The 23044-nt window shown below is 36.6% G+C and overlaps 1 protein-coding gene across 9 annotated transcripts in view; it reads left to right on the forward strand.

Moving 5' to 3' along the window:
- Positions 1–23044, forward strand: part of CEP350 (centrosomal protein 350) — a 156372-nt gene that overhangs the window by 39083 nt on the left and 94245 nt on the right. For 6 of the 9 annotated variants that reach the window (XM_069546189.1, XM_069546196.1, XM_069546188.1 and 3 more), the window contains exons 7-13: positions 1568–1681; positions 5357–5470; positions 12291–12437; positions 13652–14310; positions 15089–15210; positions 18158–19218; positions 20936–21086. In XM_069546189.1, the coding sequence (XP_069402290.1) occupies positions 1568–1681; positions 5357–5470; positions 12291–12437; positions 13652–14310; positions 15089–15210; positions 18158–19218; positions 20936–21086 (2368 nt within the window). The remainder of the gene's footprint in view (positions 1–1567; positions 1682–5356; positions 5471–12290; positions 12438–13651; positions 14311–15088; positions 15211–18157; positions 19219–20935; positions 21087–23044) is intronic. The other 3 variants (XM_069546193.1, XM_069546191.1, XM_069546197.1) reach the window with 1 other exon arrangement.

Below are 23044 nucleotides of genomic sequence, written 5' to 3' on the forward strand. Positions count from 1 at the left end.
CTGTGTTTATAAACTTTTTGTTTATATAGCTATAAGCATAGTTGTGTGTGCCCTGTGGTACAAATTTCAGGTAAAATTAAGCTTATGCTGTTGTCTTAAGAGCTGAATAAATTACTTTCTATTAGACATGTAATTATTTTACCAGTAACATTTTATCTAGCACTTTTAAAGTGCTTTTACCAATTTTTGACTCTATTAAATTGTTTAATTTTTATAAACTATTTAATGGCAATTCTTTGGTAAGTTGAGCCCATTTGAAAATACAGGTCTTTTTACTATTCTGGTTATCATCCATATTCATTACTTTATCTTTTTTTCACAAAGTAACATTTTAAGTTTAGTAGGTTTCTTAAGGAATAGTGATGAATTTGAAGTAGGAAATTAGAATGATAATTTCTAGGAAATAGCACATGTGTAATGTTTGTTGAGAAATTGAACAAGTATGTTTTAAGGAACTGTTTTCCACACTTTGGTTGTCTGATTTTGCCTGTGTAGACAGAAGCTTGTCCATTTCTTCAGCCATAGGCAAAATCAGACAGATGATAGTGATTAATGCCTGTCTTCAAAGAAAAGAAGAGTGACTATTGTTTCTCCTCAGACTTGAAAAGGTAGTTTGTTTCTCTGATATCCGTAATTTATGATTGACATTCTTTTATCATTTAATTTGGTGCTTCTCCATTTCTAATCTTTTTGAACAAATGTATATTGCTTTGTCTAACTGAAGCTTACTTTTCCAAACAGCACTTGTTAACACATTATGTGGTAGCTAATGATGCATTCCTCTTTTAAAAGCTTATAAAGCTGTTCAACATTTAATTATTAGGGATGCACAAATCAAAACCACAGTAGATACCATTTCATACCTATGAGGGTGACTATAATAAAAAAGACAATAACAAGTGAGGATATAGAGAAATTGCTGGTAAAAATGTAAAATGGTGCAGCTTCTTTAGAAAACATTTTGACAGTTCCTCAACAAGTTCAACGTAAGAGTTACCATATGACCCAGCAATTCCACTTCTAGATATACTATCCAAGGGAATTGAAAAAGGTATATTTACACACATCCTTGTACATGTATGTTTATAATGACATTATTCATAATAGCCAAAAAGTAGAAACACCCCAGATGTTTATCAACTGGTAAATGGATAAGCAAACATTGATATATCTGTACAGTGGAGTATCATTCAACAGTAAAAGCTAAGTGAAAGAAGCCAGACACAAAAGGCCACACATTGTAGGATTCTATTTATATGGAAATGTCCAGAATAGGCGAATCTATAAAGATAGAAAATAGTTGAGTAGTTGGCAGGGAATAGAGGGAGTGGTGTGGGGAGCAACTGCTAATGGGTACAGGGTTACTTTTCAGGGTGATGAAATGCTCTAGAATTAGATGGTGGTGATAGTTGTGTAACTATCTGAATATCCTAAAAAGCAGGGAGTTGTACACTTTAAAAGAGTGAATTTTGTAGTGTATTAATTTATTTCACTTAAAATTAATAATATAACAAAACTTTGAATGCAGTATTGATAAGGATGTTTTGTATTGTTGGTTATATATTAGGCTTCAATCCTTCAGAGACCAAGATTCGAACACCTGATGGGAAAGTGTGGCAGGAGGCTGAGTTTCAAAACATGAGTAGAGAACTGTATCGTGACTTAGCACTTCACTTTGCAGGTGAGAGTAGAGTGTTCCTAGATTTTGAGTGTTTTATCATGCATACTACCTAAGCTGCAATACTGAAACGTAAAATTGTCACCAAACTAAAGTTATTTCCCATTTTAAATGCATGGTATACTTAAGTAGTGATATTGTCAGTCACAAGACTCTTAGCTTCTAGGCTTTGCTCCAGGGTTACATTAGCATATATAGCTGAAAAGACAGAAACTAGGCTATTTTAAAACTAAGGGACGTTCTGAGTGGGCTTGTCTGATTTGAAGGAAACCTAAGAGTCTAGTTGAAGTTTACTAGCCCTCTGAGATCTTTGAAATGGTCAGTAATTTGGTGAGCAGCAGATAAGATACTGTGAGGGCAAAAAGCAGGAAGGAAAATGAACATTATCAGAAGGGAATAATGTGTGTTAGAGGATTGAAAATAGGAGGAACTTATGGAAGACTGGAAGAGGAAAATAGGAAGATCATACATATAATATTACTATATTGAAACCTTATATGATTTGGGGCAAGATGCTGCCCAACATTTAGTCTCCTAAATGTTTTACAGTTGAGGAAGTGTAAGCTCAAGGAGTAATTTTCCCATGGTTGCATAGAGCAGTTAAGAATTGAAGCCAAGGTTTAAAACCAACTCAGTCTGACTCTGAAGCCTGAAAATTTTCTGGTAAGCCCTATTAGAGACTCTGCTAATAAATATTATGGCATTAACTGTCCAGTCCAATTTTCCTACTATTATTTTTGGAACAATATCTTCAGAAATTTTTTCTCATATGAAAAGGAAATATAATGCAATAGTTAAGAGCGAGATTTTGGAATTAGTTTACAAGGATTCAAATTCTGGCTTTGCCACTTAATTAGTTTTTCATACTATCTGTGTTACATAAACTCTCTTCCTTGGTTTTCTTATTTGTAAAATGGGAATGATAATATAATATGCTTCATAGAACAGTATCAATAGACTAGTGGGATGATGTATGCCGAAGAACTCTTGAAGAGGTCTGCCTATTATAGTCTGCCTTCTCTTTTGTTTTGGTGGGTCAACTCTCCCACTGCTTCTATCTTAAACAAAACCCATCTACTTCTGTATTAAATTCCATTTGCTCTAGTGTATTTAAGGGCATTACTACAGCCCTGTTTTCTCTTTCCCATTATCAAGTTTTCCCTCTCTGTGAGGTCCTGCCCATCAACATAGTGTTTGATAAGATGCTGTTACCTGGGCCATCATAAAAGAGCCCCTCTTGCTTTGTTTCTCTCCTTTTATTTACAGTGAAGCTTCAGAAAGTTGCTTTATCTTCATAGTCTCCAATTTTTCTCCTCCGTTTTACTCTTGAATCCTTTCTGTTAGGTTTTTGCTCCTACTTCTCTGTGGACTGCTGTTACCAAGGTCATCAGTGACCCCTCCACATTGCTAAATCCAGTGTGTAATTCTCATTTGTTATCCTGCTTGATCTCTCAGAAACATTGAGTTCAGTTCAGTCGCTCAGTCGTGTCCAACTTTGCGACCCGATGCACTGCAGCATGCCAGGCTTCCCTGTCCATAACCAACTCCCAGAGCTTGCTCAAACTCATGTCCATCGAGTCGGTGATGCCATCCAACCATCTAATCCTCCATCATCCCCTTCTCCTGCCTTCAATCTTTCCCAGCATCAGAGTCTTTTCAAAGGAGTCAGTTCTTTGCATCAGGTGGCCAAAGTATTGGAGTTTCAGCTTCAGCATTAGTCCTTCCAATGAATATTCAGGGATGATTTCTTTTGGGATGGACTGGTTGGATCTCCTTGGAGTCCAAGGGACTCTCAAGAGTCTTCTCCAACACCACAGTTTAGAAGCACCAATTCTTCGGCGCTTAGCTTTCTTTATGGTCCAGCTCTCATATCCATAGATGACTACTGGAAAAACCATAGCTTTGACTAGATGGACCTTTATTGGTAAAGTAATGTCTCTGCTTTTTAATATGCTGTCTAGGTTGGTCATAGCTTTCCTTCCAAGGAGCCAGTGTCTTTTAATTTCATGGCTGCAGTCACCATCTGCAGTGATCTTGGAGCCCCCAAAATAAAGTCTCTTTCAGAAACGTTGGATATCACTAATCACTTCATCTTTGAAATTCTTCACTTCAAATCTTATGTATGATACCATAAGTGTTTAGTTTTCCTCCTAAGTTTATCTGCTCTTTTTCGTTCTTTTTTTTTCCTAATCAACTATCTGATCTCTGAACATTGGCATGTCCTGGTCCCTGTGCTTGGATCTGTGTTTCTCATTGTTTTTCTTTTCTCTTCCATCCCTTTCTTTTTCCTTTATTGTTTTTTAAATTTTTTGTTTATCCATATACAAACTAGGCAAGCTCATTGAGTTTCAGTACTTTAAATATTCTCCGCTGATGATTCCCAGATTTATGTCTCTGACCAGACTTCTCTGAATTCAGATTCATGTCCAGCTGCTAACTCTGCACCTCCCCCTGGATGTATAATAAATTTCTTAAGCTTAATATATCCAAAAATGGAGCTAGCTAACTAAATGAGGTCATGGTACACCCCTTAAACTTATTCCTCTGGTAGTCTCTCCATCTTACTGGAGAGTAAATCTTATCCTTCTGATTATTCAGGTCCCAAATCCTTGGTCATCTTTGATCCCTCTGTTTCTCTTATACTTTATATCTAAATTGTCTGAAATACCTCTAAAATATAATCACCTTCACCTACCACCTAGGTTCAAGCCATCCACTGTCAGTCTCCTGACTGGATTACTGCAGTAGCTTTCTAACTGGTTACCCTGCTTCTGCTCTTCTTCTAATGAATCTGTTCTCATCATAGCTATCAGAGTGAGCTTGTTAAAATAACATTTAGGTCATGTCACTCCTTTGCTCAATTTCTCATCCTATTCTTGAGTAAAACCTGAGGTTCTCACAATGACCTGTAAAGCCCTATGTAATCTGGCCCTCAGTCATGTCTGTTGACCCTAACTCTTACTACTTTTCTCTTTCTTCACTTCATTCACATTGGTTTCCTTGCTATTTCTTAGACACTAAGTATGCTCCTGCTTCAGGGCCTTTGAATCACACTTACTTCTTTGCTCAGAATGCAGAGCTCTATATATGTTTAAAGTACATTTATCCAGATCTGTAGTTGAGATTAATTTTCAAATTTATGTGTATAGTCAGTTTATTTCTGCAGATTGGAATTTAAAAATTAGTGAGTAGTAGTTTATATGTGAAATACTTTGACATATTTCGTTAGCCTAATCATAAAAGGGCCTAATTTAGGAAAATTGAGTATTTTATACAGTTTTATTCTAGAAGTTTATGATATTTCAGTTAAGTGGAAATTTTTAAATGAAATAGGAATCTGTGAAAGTGCTTACTTCTGAGATTCTGTAAATGCTGTGATCTAGCTTGGAAAGCATTATTGTAGCTTGTTTCAGTTTGTGAAAACCAGGTGAGTGTCTCAAGGGTTTCCTGAAAAATAAAAAAAAAAAAAAGAATTGAGCCCTAACAGTAGAGTAATTGTGATCTCTAGACCTTTCTGTAAGAGGACTTGACATTGCAGCTTTTGAATCGAAGAAATAGCGAAGGTTCTCTCTCCCTTCCTGAGCCATGTATTCTATATAGATTTCTCATACTGGGGGCAGGATGAGTGGATCAGTACCACTCATTGTAATATTTGCAATAAATGTTTCTGTGTTTCAGATGATAGCTCTATGAAAGAAAAACCAGCTGAAAAAAGTAAAGAGAAGAAAGTGGTCAAGCCAGTACGAAAAGTCCAAAAGGTAGCACAGTTATCAAGTTCAGAATGCAAAACAGGTTGGTTTTCTCAGTATTAGGCCCATCTTAAAATACATATTAGTGAAATGCCATCTATTCAGAAATAAATGTTCTTATTATTTGACACACAGAAAAATTCAGTATATTTTATATATCATTTTATGTGTGCTTTCTTGAGGTTAATTCACATATTTAGAATATGTCATCTGATAAATCTTCATATATGTATATACTCATGAAATGTGTTCACCATGATACTGAACAGTACCCCCCCCCCAGTTTTTTCTGTCATTATTTTTTAATAGAAATTAACCAGATTAAAGGTAATGATTTTTGTATAGTGAACTTTTATATACAGAGGGATGGCTTATGCTTGTAGCTAAGTTTCTTCACTTATTCTCATGAGTGAATAAATATTGCACAAGAAAAATCTGGCGGTCTGTGCTAGTAATGGACTGGACTCTGAATAAATCAAGATGAGAGAAAAGAGAATTCCCTAGCTTTACAGTGATTAACATTTTAGGCTTGATCTAGATTGCTTGAATTTATACACTGGTTCTGTCATGTCTAACTTTGTTCCTTTGGTAATTGAGTTAATTTTGGTGTCCTTTGGTTTCCCTGTTTGTAAATGGGAAACCACTAGTTACTTTTCTCATAGGTTGTTGTGAGAACTAAAATAGTTAATACCAAAAGTATTCAATATAGTACCTGACACATTGTAAACACTTGTTAGGTATAATTTCTCTACTACTAATTATTATTTCTAGCTATATTGAAAATGGCTGTTTAGTGTGTCATATTTAAGTCATTGAGTAATTTGGGTAAAGGGAGTGGAGAAAGTTGGAAACTTGTCACTTTCAGTTTGGAGACAAACATTCATTATGCAAATATATTTGCTTTATTTAAGGCACTGGGATATTCTAAGCTTAGGCAATATAGTGGTAAGCAAGATGCACAAAGCTCCTTCCCTCCTGGAACTTAGAATCTTGTCAAGAAAAAAGCAGATATGTAGTTACAATAAAGTGTAATGAATATTGAATCAAGTGAAAGTGAAAGTGTTAGTCGATCCATCGTGTCTGACTCTTTGCCAGCCCATGGCCTTTAGCCCACCAGGCTCCTCTGTCCATGGGATTCTTCAGGCAAGAATTACTGGAGTGGGTTGCCATTCCCTTCTCCAGGGGGGTCTTCCTGACCCAGGGATTGAACCCAAGTCTCCCACATTAAAGGCAGATTGTTCACTGTCTGAGGCCACAGGGAAGCCCCCAAATTATAGAATAGGGAACATAAAAAGTCCTATAAAAACATGAAAATAGAGTGATGGGACACTGGTTTCTAACCAAGTGCTTGTTTTTCTGATCATAGACTAATGAGTTCAGTTCAGTTGCTCAGTCACGTACGACTCTTTGTGACCCCATGGATTGCAGCATGCCAGGCTTCTCTGTCCATCACCAACTCCCGGAATTAACTCAAACTCGTGTCCATTGAGTTGGTGATGCCATCTAACCATCTCATCCTCTGTCGACCCATTTTCCTCTCACCCTCAATCTTTCCCAGCATCAGGGTCTTTTCAAATAAGTCACCTCTTCACATCAGGTAGCCAAAGGATTGGAGTTTCAGCTTGAACATCAGTCCTTCCAATGAATATTCAGGGCTGGTTTCCTTTAGGATGGACTGGTTGGATCTCCTTGCAGTCCAAGGGACTCTAAAGAGTCTTCTCCAACACCACAGTTCAGAAGCATCAATTCTTCGGCGCTTAGCTTTCTTTATGGTCCAACTCTCACATCCATACATGACTACTGGGAAAACCATAGCCTTGACTAGATGGACATTTTTTTACAAAGTAATGTCTCTGCTTTTTAATATGCTGTCTAGGTTGGTCATAACTTTCCTTCCAAGGAGTAAGCGTCGTTTAATTTCATGGCTGCAGTCACCATCTGCAGTGATTTTGGAGCCCCCAAAATAAAGTCTGCCACTGTTTCCATTGTTTCCCCATCTATTTGCCATGAAGTAACGGGGGACTGGATGCCATGATCTTGTTTTTTTGATAATAGACTAATCAAGAGAGTGCCAAATAACTTACGTTGTGACATCCATTGTTAATTGTAGATGCCATACAAGAAAGATGGCTATATACCAATAAAAAAATAAAATTTCATAGGAACAGGAATTACCTGGGTGTAAACTAAACTAATTCTTACATTAAAAAAATGTAATGGACATCACCAGATGGTCAATACCGAAATCAGATTGACTATATTCTATGCAGCCAAAGATAGAGAAGCTCTATATAGTCAACAAAAATAAGACCAGGAGCTGACTGTGGCTCAGATCATGAACTCCTTATTACCAAATTCAGACTCAAATTGAAGAAAATAGGGAAAACCGCTAGACCATTCAGGTATGACCTAAATCAAATCCCTTATGATTATACAGTGGAAGTGAGAAATAGATTTAAGGGCCTAGATCTGATAGATAGAGTGCCTAATGAACTATGGAATGAGGTTCGTGACATTGTACAGGAGACAGGGATCAAGACCGTCCCCATGGAAAAGAAATGCACAAAAGCAAAATGGCTGTCTGGGAAGGCCTTACAAATAGCTGTGAAAAGAAGAGAGGTAAAAAGCAAAGGAGAAAAGGAAAGATATAAGCATCTGAATGCAGAGTTCCAGAGAATAGCAAGAAGAGATAAGAAAGCCTTCTTCAGTGATCAGTGCAAAGAAATAGAGGAAAACAACAGAATGGGAAAGACTAGAGATCTCTTCAAGAAAATTAGAGATACCAAGGGAACATTTCATGCAAAGATGGGCTCGATAAAGGACAGAAATGGTATGGACCTACTGAAGCAGAAGATATTAAGAAGAGGTGGCAAGAATACATGGAAGAACTGTACAAAGAAGATCTTCATGACTCAGACAATCATGATGATGTGATCACTAATATAGAGCCAGACATCCTGGAATGTGAAGTCAAGTAGGCCTTGGAAAGCATCACTACAAACAAAGCTAGTGGAGGTGATGGAATTCCAGTTGAGCTCTTTCAAATCCTGAAAGATGATGCTGTGAACGTGCTGCACTCAATATGCCAGCAAATTTGGAAGACTCACCAGTGGCCACAGAACTGGAAAAAGTCAGTTTTCATTTCAATCCCAAAGAAAGGCAATGCCAAAGAATGCTCAAACTACCGCACAATTGCACTCATCTCACATGCTAGTAAAGTAATGCTCAAAATTCTCCAAGCCAGGCTTCAGCAATATGTGAACCGTGAACTTCCTGATGTTCAAGCTGGTTTTAGAAAAGGCAGAGGAACCAGAGATCAAATTGCCAACATCTGCTGGATCATGGAAAAAGCAAGAGGGTTCCAGAAAAACATCTATTTTTGCTTTATTGACTATGCCAAAGCCTTTGACTGTGTGGATCACAATAAACTGTGGAAAATTCTGAAAGAGGTGGGAATCCCAGACCACCTGACCTGCCTCTTGAGAAATCTGTATGCAGGTCAGGAAGCAACAGTTAGACCTGGACATGGAACAACAGACTGGTTCCAAATAGGAAAAGGAGTACGTCAAGGCTGTATATTGTCACCCTGCTTATTTAACTTCTATGCAGAGTACATCATGAGAAACGCTGGACTGGAAGAAACACAAGCTGGAATCAAGATTGCCGGGAGAAATATCAGTAACCTCAGATATGCAGATGACACTACCATTATGGCAGAAAGTGAAGAGGAGCTAAAAAGCCTCTTGATGAAAGTGAAAGAGGAGAGTGAAAAAGTTGGCTTAAAGCTCAACATTCAGAAAACGAAGATCATGGCATCCGGTCCCATCACTTCATGGCAAATAGATGGGGAAACAGTGTCAGACTTTATATTTTTGGGCTCCAAAATCACTGTGGATGGTGACTGCAGCCATGAAATTAAAAGACGCTTACTCCTTGGAAGAAAAGTTATGACCAACCTACATAGTATATTCAAAAGCAGAGACATTACTTTGCCGACTAAGGTCCGTCTAGTCAAGGCTATGGTTTTTCCAGTGGTCATGTATGGATGTGAGAGTTGGACTGTGAAGAAGGCTGAGCGCCGAAGAATTGATGCTTTTGAACTGTGGTGTTGGAGAAGACTCTTCGAAAGTCCCTTGGACTGCAAGGAGATCCAATCAGTCCATTCTGAAGGAGATCAACCCTGGGATTTCTTTGGGAGGAATGATGCTAAAGCTGAAGCTCCAGTACTTTGGCCACCTCATGTGAAGAGTTGACTCATTGGAAAAGACTCTGATGCTGGGAGGGATTGGGGGCAGGAGGAAAAGGGGATAACAGAGGATGAGATGGCTGAATGGCATCACAGACTCGATGGACGTGAGTCTGAGTGAACTCCGGGAGATGGTGATGAACAGGGAGGTCTGGCGGGCTGCGATTCATGCGGTCGCAAAGAGTCGGACACGACTGAGTGACTGAACTGAACTGAAGTGAGTTTTTCATGTGATATTGTTGTGAAGGACATAGTTTGAAAGGAAGCACTGGGACCACTATAACTTGTAAATACTGATCTTGGATTGTATTTATCCAGTTTTGTGGTGGGCTAATTCTGCCATGTGTATACTGTGGCAGTGACTGCTACAGAGAGTCATTTAATTGAGTTAAAGCTGTTTTAAGTGTTTATAGTAAAAGTTCTCTTTTTCTACCAATGACTGCATGAGACTATTCCAGAAAGCCAGAATTTAGAAATAACCACCCAGAATATTTGGAAGCCAACATTTATAAATAACTACCCAGCATATTCATGATTGCTTGCTCTTGATTAAGAAAATTAAGCTGAAATTGAAGAGAAACCTGTTCTCCCATTTTGCTAATCACATGAAGTATCTTATAAATAGAATAAACAATAGACTTAAAACCATTTAAATATTTTAGATAAACTTTTTAAGGTTAATAGCAAGGTGCAAAAGCATTTCTAAAGTAAATAGTACACATTTATAATTCATGTTTTTTAATGATAGATGTTTTCATTAAAGCTACTTTCATTTAAACTTTTAAATGGTACTCTAAATATTTTTTAAAATTACAGATGTAATTAAGTAGTATCACAGAAAGCTTGGAAAATAGAAAAAACAGATAAAAACCACTGCTCTTAAACAAAGGACTAGTAGTTTTGTGTATTTCCTTAATTTTAAAATCAGTAGTAGATTACTGTAGTCATTGTATTATAAGATTTTATCTTTTTCTCTTAGCATCTTAGGACAAGAACATTTCTGCTGTTTCTTATAGAAATTGTAATTGGAAATGGCCACACAGTACTCCTAATAGAAACATAGTTTATCTACTATTCAATATTTAGGTTACTTCTGATACTATAAAAATAATACAGTGAACATTGTCATTTATTTTTTTTCTTTCTTTTGGATACATTTCTATTACTTCGATTATTTGATCAAGGGAAATGGCCCCTTTGACATGTAATACTATTTTTTAAAAGGAAACTATATCCATTGATATTTCAACAAGCATAGTAAAAGTGATTTTTACTATAATTTTACCAGCTTTGGCTATGAATGTAAAAGTATTTTTTCTAATTTAATTAAAGTATTTAAAGTAATTAAAGTAATTAAAGTATTACTTCATTATTTTCATTTCCATTACATTTTTATATTGCTTTGAATTTAAACACTTTTGCATATTTATTTCAGATTTTTAAAAATGGTTTCTATTTTATAAGTGGTCTTTCATGGTATTTTTTGTTTTTTAAGTCACTGTCTGTTTTGAAATAATGGTCTAATTTTAATTTTTTTATTTTTATGAACTTCTTTAATGGCAATTTAAAGCATTGATGATGTTTGCTTTCTGAGTGTCATTGTTTTATGCATTAAAAAGTAATGTGTAACAATGGAGTATTACTCAGCCGTTAAAAAGAATTCATTTGAATCAGTTCTGTTGAGATGGATGAAACTGGAGCCGATTATACAGAGTGAAGTAAGCCAGAAAGAAAAACACCAATACAGTATACTAACACATATATATGGAATTTAGGAAGATGGCAATGACGACCCTGTATGCAAGACAGGGAAAGAGACACAGATGTGTATAACGGACTTTTGGACTCAGAGGGAGAGGGAGAGGGTGGGATGATTTGGGAGAATGCCATTCTAACATGTATACTATCATGTGAATTGAATCGCCAGTCTATGTCTGACGCAGGATGCAGCATGCTTGGGGCTGGTGCATGGGGATGACCCAGAAAGATGTTATGGGGAGGGAGGTGGGAGGGGGGTTCATGTTTGGGAATGCATGTAAGAATTAAAGATTTTAAAATTTAAAAAAAAAAAAAAAGTAATGTGTAGTAATGTGTTATATGTCTGTAAAATATAATGTTAAATTCTCTGTAATAACCATCCCCTTCAAAGGTAGTCACTGTTAACTCTTTGTTACATGTTTCCTTAAGGTTTTTTTCTATGCTTTGCTTAAGTCATTTGCTCATTCAGCAGACATACATTTCACTGTGTCAGGTACTGTGCTGATTTTGAGAAACCAAACACTTATAGTTAAGACATATTTGTATACTGTGTCAAAATTGTTGAATTCGATGCCCTGGTTCTTAAAGTTTCATAATTCATTAATATTTGGTACTTAACTTTCAAAGCATTTTACACTTAGTATTTGAGGTGTGTGGGTAAATAAAAATTTAAACAAACTCCATTAATTGATTTGGGGGGACTTGAGTTTAAAAATAAAATTAGATTGTAAATATTTGGGTGACTTTGGCATAAGATAAGCAAAAGATTAATTACAAATACTGGTATGGTTAAGTAAGAGGTACTTCTTACAGCTAAAATTTAAGTTTTATATATATGTGTATATCTTTTCTTTTTTAGGTAGCAGTCATCTGATTAGCACATCTTCTTGGCGGGATGGACAAAAATTAGTAAAGAAAATTCTTGGTCCTGCACCTAGAATAGAGCAAAAAGAGCGAAGAGCAGCATCAAGTGACAGAAGTGGGAGAGAGAGAGCTACTAAATCTGGTGAGCAGTTAGATTAAACTACTTAATCATTTAAATTGTTGAGCGCAGCGATTAAAAGTTGCTTGTGTAAGTACTTTCAGAGATGAAAAATATTTAAGAATACTCTTTAAAATTTTGCTTTTTAATTGTGAATGTAGCTTAAAAAAGAAGAAATGTTCTGTTGGGCTTGGCTATGGATAATTTCCATATATAGATGTTATGTTGATCCTTATTAAGAATTGTTTGTGTTATAGTAATTATATTTATCTGTCACTATGAATAAATAGCAAGGCATCATATAATCAAATCCTATTAGACTATTAGGGACCTTTAGAGGGTTAAGTCCAATCTGTCTTATCTCCATAGATACAAGCAGAAGTAGACATTCACAAGGTTGTAATTTTTGTTTGTTTGACAGATTAGGAAACAGGCCCTAAGAGAGAAGTGAGTTTTCTCAAGGATATACAGTCAGTGGGTGACAAAATTTGATCTAGATTCAGAGCTCTTTAGTTTGACTCTCAAGTCCATTCTCCTTTTAAAATGTCACGAGTGCCATCTGAAATAACTAGTTACTTTTTCATGAACACTAATTTTAGAAAATGAAATATAGTTACCTACAAGCCAGTTTTCCTTTTCAGTTGAAAAAAATTGCCTCAATTTGAGCTTCTGAAATGGATTCAGTAAGAAATGCTATTTGATATAGAGAAATTAATACATATTTTGTATTTGCTCTTTTTATCTGACTTATAAATAAACTCATACCATTGTCAGTTTAAGACTAAGCCGCATCAGCAAACATTTAGTTGATAAAATGATTGTTTTCCTATATACTGAATTTTTTCCTGTTATTCATTGGAGAGTTGTGGCAGCCTAACATCAGTTTTTTTAACAGCTGATTGAGGGTTTGGAGAGAGAGATAAATAGTAACATTAAATATGCATGTGGGAGAGAACTAGTATCTCTCTATTAATAGTTGATATTGATAATTCTCTATTAATAGTTAAATATTCACATCAATAAGAAGATTGTCCTTATTTCAGAAATATTAAAAGATGCACTTTAAAAAAATGCTGAGGAAGTACAGTTTCTATGGAGTATCAGAATTGTTCTCTGTTTTACTTTTCTTATGTTCTTTAGAAGACTTTTTAAGATATTTGAGTTAAAGTGAAATTTCCTAATTTTCTCCTTAATGCAGTAAATCTTAGAAATGAATATAGAATTTTCATACTTTGCAGGTGGTCATATTGGACGAGCAGAGTCGGATCCTAGATTGGATGTTTCACATAGACATCGTCCACGAAACTCAGAACGTTCAAGAAGTAGAGCTCGGTCAGAAAATAATGTAAAGAAATTAGTTCCATCTCTTCTAGATAATAAACAAGAGGAAAATGCTGCCTTAAATAAGGACTTTTTACCTGTTGAAATTCGTGGAATTCTTGATGACCTCCAGTTGGATTCAGCAGCTCAGACTGCAAGGCAAGAGACAGGAGAGTTACAGAATCAGAAGTCATCAGCATCCATACAAGCTCCTAGAAGTCATAGCCCAATAAAAAGAAAACCTGACAAAATAACAGCTAATGAAGACCCCCCTGTTATTTCTAAAAAGCGTCACTATGATACAGATGAGGTGCGACAGTACATTGTTAGACAGCAGGAAGAAAGGAAGAGGAAACAGAATGAGGAGAAGAAGGCCCAAAAGGAGGCCACTGAGCAGAAGAACAAACGATTACAGGAGCTCTACCGGAAACAGAAAGAAGCCTTCACTAAAGTGAAAAATGTGCCTCCTCCTGAGCCATCAGCAACTAGGCGACTGCAAGAAACTTACTCCAAGTTGCTTCTAGAAAAGTCATTGCTTGAAGAGCCAACTCATCAACATATTATGCAGGAAACACAGGTAATGGTACTGACAAAATTAGAAAGGGGGGTAATTCATGGTTAGGAAAAACTTGCTTGCTGTAATATTTAAAAATTACTCACCATTGCTAATATTCAGACATATGTTCAGACAGTATTTATAATAATGATGGCCTTTCATGAAGTTTATTCTATATGTAGAGTAATTTGATAAATACAATTGAAAATAAATGCTCAGTTAGTTTCCTAGAGTGATTGTTGATCTGTCTCATTTCTTATTAGTTATATTCTTGCCTAGTTTTTGTTGTATTACTGAGCAAAGTTAGACTGTGTTAATAATGAAAAACCTAGTTTTGTTATCTGTGCTGAAATTAGAGAATATTCTATTGTAGTATGCTAATTTTATGAGTATTGATTTTGTTTTTAAGGATAACAACATTTGAGTGTATGCCGTGTGCCACTTACCATTTTAAAAGCTTTACAGGCTTAAGTTTCAGTAAATACTCACAGTTCTGAGAAGGGGAGGTACTGCTAGCATTTCCACTGATTAGGTGAAAAAAAGAATCAGAAAGAGTATTATTTCCTCCAAAGTACACAGTAAATTGTAGGTGCCTTTGTTGGATTTCAGGTGTAATTTTTGCTGTTAACCATAATGGTTGGTTTTAAGACAAACTAATTTAAATTGGTTTTATTTGAGAGGAAAATAGCTCCTGCATTTCATGATCTTTGTAAAGTTGAAGTGACTTAATATTTATATTATGTGCTCCTTGAATGTGTCTTTATTATCGGAGTCAGATAAAAATATCCTTTTTTTACAGACCAGACCAGGGTATCAGCCATCTGGAGAATCTGACAAAGAGAACAAAGTGCAAGAACGTCCCCCAAGCGCATCTTCCAGTAGTGACATGTCTCTGTCAGAACCTCCACAGCCTCTTGCCAGGTATAAAGGGGAGAATGACAGATACTTAAGGTTCTTTCTTTCCATGATACATACTATAGTGGTCTATGCCCAGTGAATGTTGTTCATTGACCGTCTCTGAGAACAAGAGGCTTATCTGGAAATTGATCAGTATCTTCTGATGGACACGCAAGCATGGCTGTACATCTGTACTTGCTGCGTGCCCTATTTTGCTGTTCAGTTTCTCCCTGTTCTTTAATATTGGGTGTGAATATCAGTTCCTCTTGGGGATCACCTTCAGGTGGAAGTACTCTTGCTTTCTCTGACCTCAACACATGATAAAAGTTTGTTGGATAAGTGAATCACAGTGAAATTAATATCTTTAAGTGTTTGTGTTAAATATTTTTGAAAAGGTATTTCTGTATTTATTGTTATTCAGAATTTCTTCGTATAACTCCTGCATCAACATATCTTACCTCTCAAAAGCTGTATTTGGATATGCATATGAATAACTGAACAAGGACTAAGAGGGGATTTGATTTGAATTCAGATTGGTGACTGAGGGCTATTTTACCTTAAATTAAGAAAAAGGTTCCCCCCCCCCCTTGGGCTGTATTGTTTGCAGTAAAGTAAACAAACAAATCTATTTGTCCATGAAAGTTAAGGTGATTTTCAGACTACATGGTTATAAATTATGCTTTGAAATAATCGTTTTTGGAAGAGAAAGATTTTGAAATTCTTCTTCGGGAGTGCACAAATAAAAATCAAGTCACCAGTTTGGGGTTAATGTACATATGACCCTCTCACCCCTTGCTGATTCCCATGACCGCCCCCCCCCCCCACCAAGAGAGTAATAATTTTGATAAAAATAGATAACATTTATTGTTTCATTTTGGACACTGATCTAAGTACTTTGCATTTAATCCTTATAAATTCTTTGAGTTCTCTCAGTTGTTGTTGTTCAGTTGCTACGTTGTGTCCAACTCTTTGTAACCCTGTGGACTATAGCATGCCAGGCTTCCCTGTCTTTCACTGTCCCCTGGAGTTTGCTCAGACTCATGTGCATTGAGTCTCTTGGTTTCTTTTTGCTTAAAAGCACAGCATTTCTTTTCCTTGCCCTTCTTGTTCCATCATTCTGCATTGAAAGTGAAAGTTGCTCAGTTGTATCTGACTCTTGTGACCTCATGGACTATGCAGTCCATGGAATTCTCCAGGCCAGAATACTGGAGTGGGTAGCTGTTCCCTTCTCCAGGGGATCTTCCCAACCCAGCGATTGAACCCAGATCTCCAACATGGCAAGCAGATTCTTTACCAGCTGAGCCACCAGGAAAGTATACCCTATTGAACTTTTACTGTAAGTGAAGTCGCTCAGTCATGTCCAACTCTTTGCGACCCTGTGGACTGTAGCCTGCCAGGCTTCTCCATCCATGGGATTTTCTAGGCAAGAATACTGGAGTGGATTACCATGTCCTTCTCCAGAGGATCTTCCTGACCCAGGAATTGAACCCAGGTCTCCGCATTGCAGGCAGACTCTACCGTCTGAGCCACCAGGGAATTTCACTGAAGTTTATATATCTTCGTATTAGTACTTAATGGCATCGTGTTTAGCTGTTTATTAGTCTGTCATCCCTGTTAGATCTTCTGAAACTGAAGGATTAGGCCTTAATTGGATCAAGTTTATTTCCATTTTTGTGTACAGCTGTTTTTCTACTGTTAAAATTAGCATTCTGAACACTTGAATATAAAGATCTCGAGTTTATTCTCGGCACTACCTTTTTATTTATAACTTGCTTTGTATTTCCATTACTACCATTACTAGTTTAGTTTGGGCACTAATAACTTCACACCTTGCATTTGTAATAGACTATATTCTGTGGCATAGAATCCATTCACTAGTCTTACTTTATTCCACTTTCATAGCAGTCCTTTAATATGAAAGACTGGTGCATCATAACCTTCAACCAAACTGTGCATGACATGCTTTTCATTTCCTTTCCCTGGTTACTCTCTTCCAGATGGTTTTTTTGTTTTAACTGAATTGGTAGGACTTCATATTTATTCATATTTGATTGGTCTGAGGTTGCAGCCTGTCTAAATGCCTTTGAACCATAATTTGATTATTTGTTGGGTTAACCATGCCTCCTAGCTTTCTGTCATCTACAAATTTGATAAGCACACCTTCATGTCATCAACCAAAAATAACGGACAAGGCCAAGGACAAAACCTCATTTTTTTTTTCTCCCCTAAAGATCTTCTTAATAGTTAACACGAGCCTTTAACCTTTGTATATGGTATTCCTTAATATACAGGGAGGTGTCCATAGTCTGGAAACATAAGTGAACTATATAATGTCATCTAGGACATCTTTGTTCTGTTTCTAGCCTCTGTTGATGGACTGTCAGTTATTTCTGAGAACTAGTTTGTATTCATCTCATTTCTTTAGAATGCACAATGTTAAAACCTAACTGTTTGATGCTTACTAAATATATGTTGATTAGAGTAATATTATGCCTATAATCTTAAGCATTTCTCTTTTATGAAACATTATTTTTAAAGGGAAGGGTAGAGCCAATGTTGTAAAAAATTTTGTCCATAGAGTTTTAAGGGTTATAAGGCCTCTCTTTAATTAATAGTTTTTAAAATATGACTTAGTTAAAAAAAAAGTCATAGTGAAGAAAGCTGTTTACAAAACAATGTATGATAAAATCTCATTTTTGTGAAAGTAACACCATCAAACACAACATACATCTAGAAAAAGGTTTGGAAAGATATAATTCTAAATGAGCTAGTGATAGCCTTTCTCTCATTGGTTAGCTGTGAGTGATCTTTATCCTTTTCCTCCTTTGTTGTTGTTGTCCTTATTTTTTTTTTTTTTTGCAATGGCTATGCATTATTCTTATAATCCGCAAACACAAAACTTTAAAAAAGAAAAGGATGGCTTAGTTATGAGGTCCTGTGTTAACTAACATATTGTAACTTTCATTTCCAGAAAGGACTTGATGGATCCTTCATGGATGCAGCCTGACAGACTGAGCCCACGACTCCACCATCCTCAACCACAGCCTCTTGTTGGGACAGCTGGAAATTTACTTTCCCATCTCTTGAATCTAGAGCATGTAGGAATTTTGCATAAGGATTTAGAATCCATTTTACCAACGAGGAAGAATCATAATATGGCTTCGGGGACGTTAACTTTTACACCTCAACCATGTCTGACCTCGCCAACTGCTCATCCAGATGCCTTGTTAAAATCTAGTGCTAGCCAATATAAAAGTAAACTGGATCGTATTGAAGCCTTGAAAGCAACAGCTGCTTCTTTATCCAGCAGAATTGAAAGTGAAGCCAGAAAATTAGCTGGGGCTAACATTAACTATGGGTCAGTATGGAACACTGAGTATGATGTGCAGCGACCACCACAGGAAGATGGACATTGGACCAAGGCTATAAGTCCGCCTGTGAAAGAGGATGCAGAAGATGTTTTCTCTGCTCGAATTCAAAAGATGCTGGGAACCTGTGTATCTCATGCAACTTTTGATGATGATCTTCCTGGTGTAGGCAACCTCAGTGAATTTAAAAAGCTTCCTGAGATGATAAGACCTCATAGTGCCATATCAAACCTCAGAATGAGATCTCCTGGACCCAAACCAGAAGGGCTGCTGGCACAGTTGTGTAAGAGGCAGACCGACTCTTCTGGCTCTGATATGCAAGTTTGTTCTCAAGACAAAGCCAAAGTGTCTCTTGGTTCCAGCATAGATTCCGTCAGTGAAGGGCCTCTTCTTAGTGAGGGCAGTCTCTCTGAAGAAGAAGGATGTCGAGATGAACAGTCCCCTTTGAAGTTAACAGAGATCTTGAAAGAAAAGGAATTTTGTGCTGGAGAAAGAAATGCTTATGAACCTATCAAAGAGTTTCAGAAGGAAGCTGAAAAATTCTTACCACTCTTTAGGCCTATAGGTGGTACACAAAGCAAAGGACCATGGGAAGAACTGGCAAAGGGAAGTCCACATAGTGTCATTAATATTTTTACAAAATCATATAAGTTATATGGAAAAGGTGAGAAAAAGAGTAACCCTTGTAATATTTGTATGTTATCTTGTTGCTGCTACTGCTGCTAAGTCACTTCAGTCGTGTCCGACTCTGTGTGACCTGATAAACGGCAGCCCACCAGGCTCCCCTGCCCCTGGGATTCTCCAGGCAAGAACACTGGAGTGGGTTGCCATTTCCTTCTCTAGTGCATGAAAGTGAAAAGTGGAAGTGAAGTCTCTCAGTCGTGTCCAACTGTTAACAACCCCATGGACTGCAGCCTACCAGGCTCCTCTGTCCATGGGATTTTCCAGGCAAGAGTACTAGAGTGGGTTGCCATTTCCTTCTCCAGTATGTTATCTTAGGATAAATTATTTTGTAATCTTGTACAAGGTAATACTTAACTACAGATTTTCATCATTCATTATAAGGATAGTAGAAATATATTATTATCTAAATTAATCTCAATTATCTGCAAGCTTCAACTAGAGTATTGCAATTTAATCTTTAAAAATTTATTTTTTAGCTGTTTTGATTAAAACAGTAGTGGATTGATGGTTATGAAAATTTTGGTCTGATTTAGAGAAATTCTTAGGTGATGTTCAAGATTGTTACATATCAAGTGTATATTCATATTACTGTGGCCAGAGTTATATATTTAGATAGAAAATATGTGTATTTCTTAAAACGGTGATTTGTGTGTGACTCATAACAAACAGATCTTTGGGAATATAATGGTCAAGAATTGAGAGGGGCAACTGTAGTAACATTTCTAATATGGAAGCAAATCTGTTTTTGTTTGTCTAAATGAATGCTAAAAACAGACTTTGAATAGTAATGTAGCTGTACATTTGGGTCCTAAAATAATAACTTTTAAGGTACCCTTGTGATCCCTGAGATCCTGCAATGCAGCACTTCCTTTTGTGTGGCAGACTCAATTCCTTCAAGTTCCTTTCTTTGTCCTTCCTACCATAGGTGGATTCTACCCATCTTATGCTAATACCACCTTAGAATTCCCAGGTTGGAGAGTGAGTGAGGCTGAGCCTGAAATAGGCTATGGATACTGTGGTGTTTTTTTTATTTCCATTCTACATAGTGAACGATTTATCTGACAGATGAATTGATTTCATCTTTTCATCTTATGCTTAATTGGGTTTCCCATTACATTTTCCTAGAATTCATCATAGTTAGCTATTTCATTTGATCTTGTGCAGACCTATATGTGCCTGTTTATCTCTTTTGTTTAACACTTATTTCTATAAGTGGTCATCTACAAGTTCTTTGAATATTAAAGTTATTTTGATTAAGGCAAAGTGCTTGTAAATCAACCCCCTCAATTTTTTTTCACAAGAAGGTTGGGTTTGTTTTTAAATCCTTCTATTAGGTTTTCATTAAGATTACAGTTATACTGAAATATTTAGAGTTGATATGTTTTCTGGCATTTGTTTCAAAGTAATATTTGAGGAGAATTACAGATGGAGGGAATACGAAGTTTGTGTTGGTATTTGTTAAAGCTTGATAATGGATGCATTAGTTTCATTATATGACTCTCTACTGTCATATATGTTTGAAAATTTCCCTAATAAAAAGTTTAAAATGTACTATTAGATATAAAGATAACTTGAAGAACTAATAAAACTAAAATATCCCTAAATCCATGTTGTTAATCCCCCAGGTTGTGGAATGCTTTGCTTGTAGTTTTTAAAATTTTTATTTTAAAACACATTTCAATTACTACTTTTGACAGAATTTGAAGACAGATTGGAAAGAGGAACATCAGCATCACGGCCTTTGAATGCCATCACAACCCCTTTAAGCAGCGTTTCCTATGAAGATGATTTTGTCTCCTCTGCAGGGAGTGGGACTTTGACAGAAAGAAAGTCAGCTCTTGAACCCAAGTAAGACTATGTTAACAGTATGGAATAAAATCTGAAGAGTGAGACAAATGTACAAATGAGAACTGAGGTCTGGATATTAGTCAAATTTTGCTTGTTTGAAGATACATGTAGAAGCTGCATAGCATAGTAGTTATTAAGAGCATGGGCTCTGGATCCAGACCATGTGGGTTTAAATACTGACTCTACTAATTGTTTGTCTTTGGGCACGTTGTTTATCTCCCTGTGCCTCAGTTTTCTTCTCTGTTAAAGTGTTATGAATGTTCAGTGAAATACAAAGTACTTGGAATGAGTCTGGCACATAATAAACAAAATATAGATTGTTAAATCAATCTGTGAATCCCCGGTCGAGGTTAGTATTGGGAAAATTATCCCATGGTGCGTTAATGTGAGATGACTAAGAAATGGTTTTCTGTAATAGAATTGAACATGACTAGCTAAACACTTGGCTCCATGATCCTATTCAGTTCAGTTCAGTTCAGTCACTCAATCATGTCCAACTCTTTGCGACCCCATGGAGTGCAGCATGCCAGGCCTCCCTGTCCATCACCAACTCCCAGAGTTAACTCAAAATTCATGTCCATTGAGTCGGTGATGCCATCCAACCACCTCATCGTCTGTCATTTCCTTCTCCTCCCGCCTTCAATCTTTCCCAGCTTCAGGGTCTTTTCAAATGAGTCAGTTCTTCACATCACGTGGCCAAAGGATTGGAGTTTCAGCTTCAACTTCAGTCCTTCCAATGAATATTCAGGACTGATTTCCTTTAGGATGGACTTGTTGCATCTCCTTGCAGTCCAAGGGACTCTCAAGAGTCTTCTCCAGCACCACATGATCCTAAGTAATCAGTAAACTTTTTAATAATTGGAATAGCATCAAAAACTTTGCAAATCTTTGAATAGTAGCAATATTATGTTAATATTTATTGAGCAGTTAATGTACAAGGGACTTCCCTGGTGGCTCAGTCAGTAAAGAATCTGCCTGCAATGCGGGAGACCGGGGTTTGACCCCTGGGTGGGGAAGATCCCCTGGAGAAGGAAATGGCAACCCACTCCAGTATTCTTGCCTGGAGAATCCCATGGTCAGAGGAGCCTGGCGGGCTACAGTCCATGGGGTCATAAAGACTTGAACACAACTGAAAAATGAACACTTTCACTTTAAGGTACTAAGAGGACTGATTGGGCTTTACTTGTATGAACTCATTCTTCTAGTAGCCTGATATGATAAATATTTTTGTTACTATTCATACTTGAGAGAGGAAACTGAAGTCCTAAGGTTGTTACTTGTACAGTGTCATATAGTAAGTGAATCAGATTTCGCCAGAGAATTTCCTCCCTAAATTTTGTTACCATATAAAATAATCTGTAATCACTCACATGCAGTATAATTTTCTTCACACATTACGAATTGTAATGCATATAAAATTATTGGATGATCTTTTAAAAATCAGTTATATCCACATATATATGAAATCTAGAAAGATAGTAATGATGATCCTACATGTAGGGCAGCAAAGGACACACAGACATAAAGAACAGACTTTTGGACAAAGTGGGAGAAGGAGAGAGTGGGATGATTTGAGAGAATAGCATTGAAACATATACATACCATATGTAAAATAAATAGCCAGTGAGAGTTCAGTGTATGATGCAGAGAACCCAAAGCCCGTGCTCTGTGACAGCCTAGAGGGGTGGGATGGGGAGGAAAGTAGACGGAGGGGTTCAAGAGGGAGGGAACACGTGTCTCTAATGCCTGTTCATGTTGGTATATGGCAAAAACCATCACATTATTGTAAAGTAATTATCCTGTAAAAAAAATTAATCAAAAAATTAGTTATATATAGCTGGATTGATGAAAATAAGTATTATTAAGATTATAGCAGAAGTATAGTTTTAAATTTTGAACTTCAAAGAAAAGGTTTATTTTTTAATCAAGATGTGTAAGGATTTGATTGTGGTAACATT

This window comes from Ovis canadensis, chromosome 12 (assembly GCF_042477335.2).
Source record: "Ovis canadensis isolate MfBH-ARS-UI-01 breed Bighorn chromosome 12, ARS-UI_OviCan_v2, whole genome shotgun sequence".
NCBI lineage: Eukaryota > Metazoa > Chordata > Mammalia > Artiodactyla > Bovidae > Ovis > Ovis canadensis.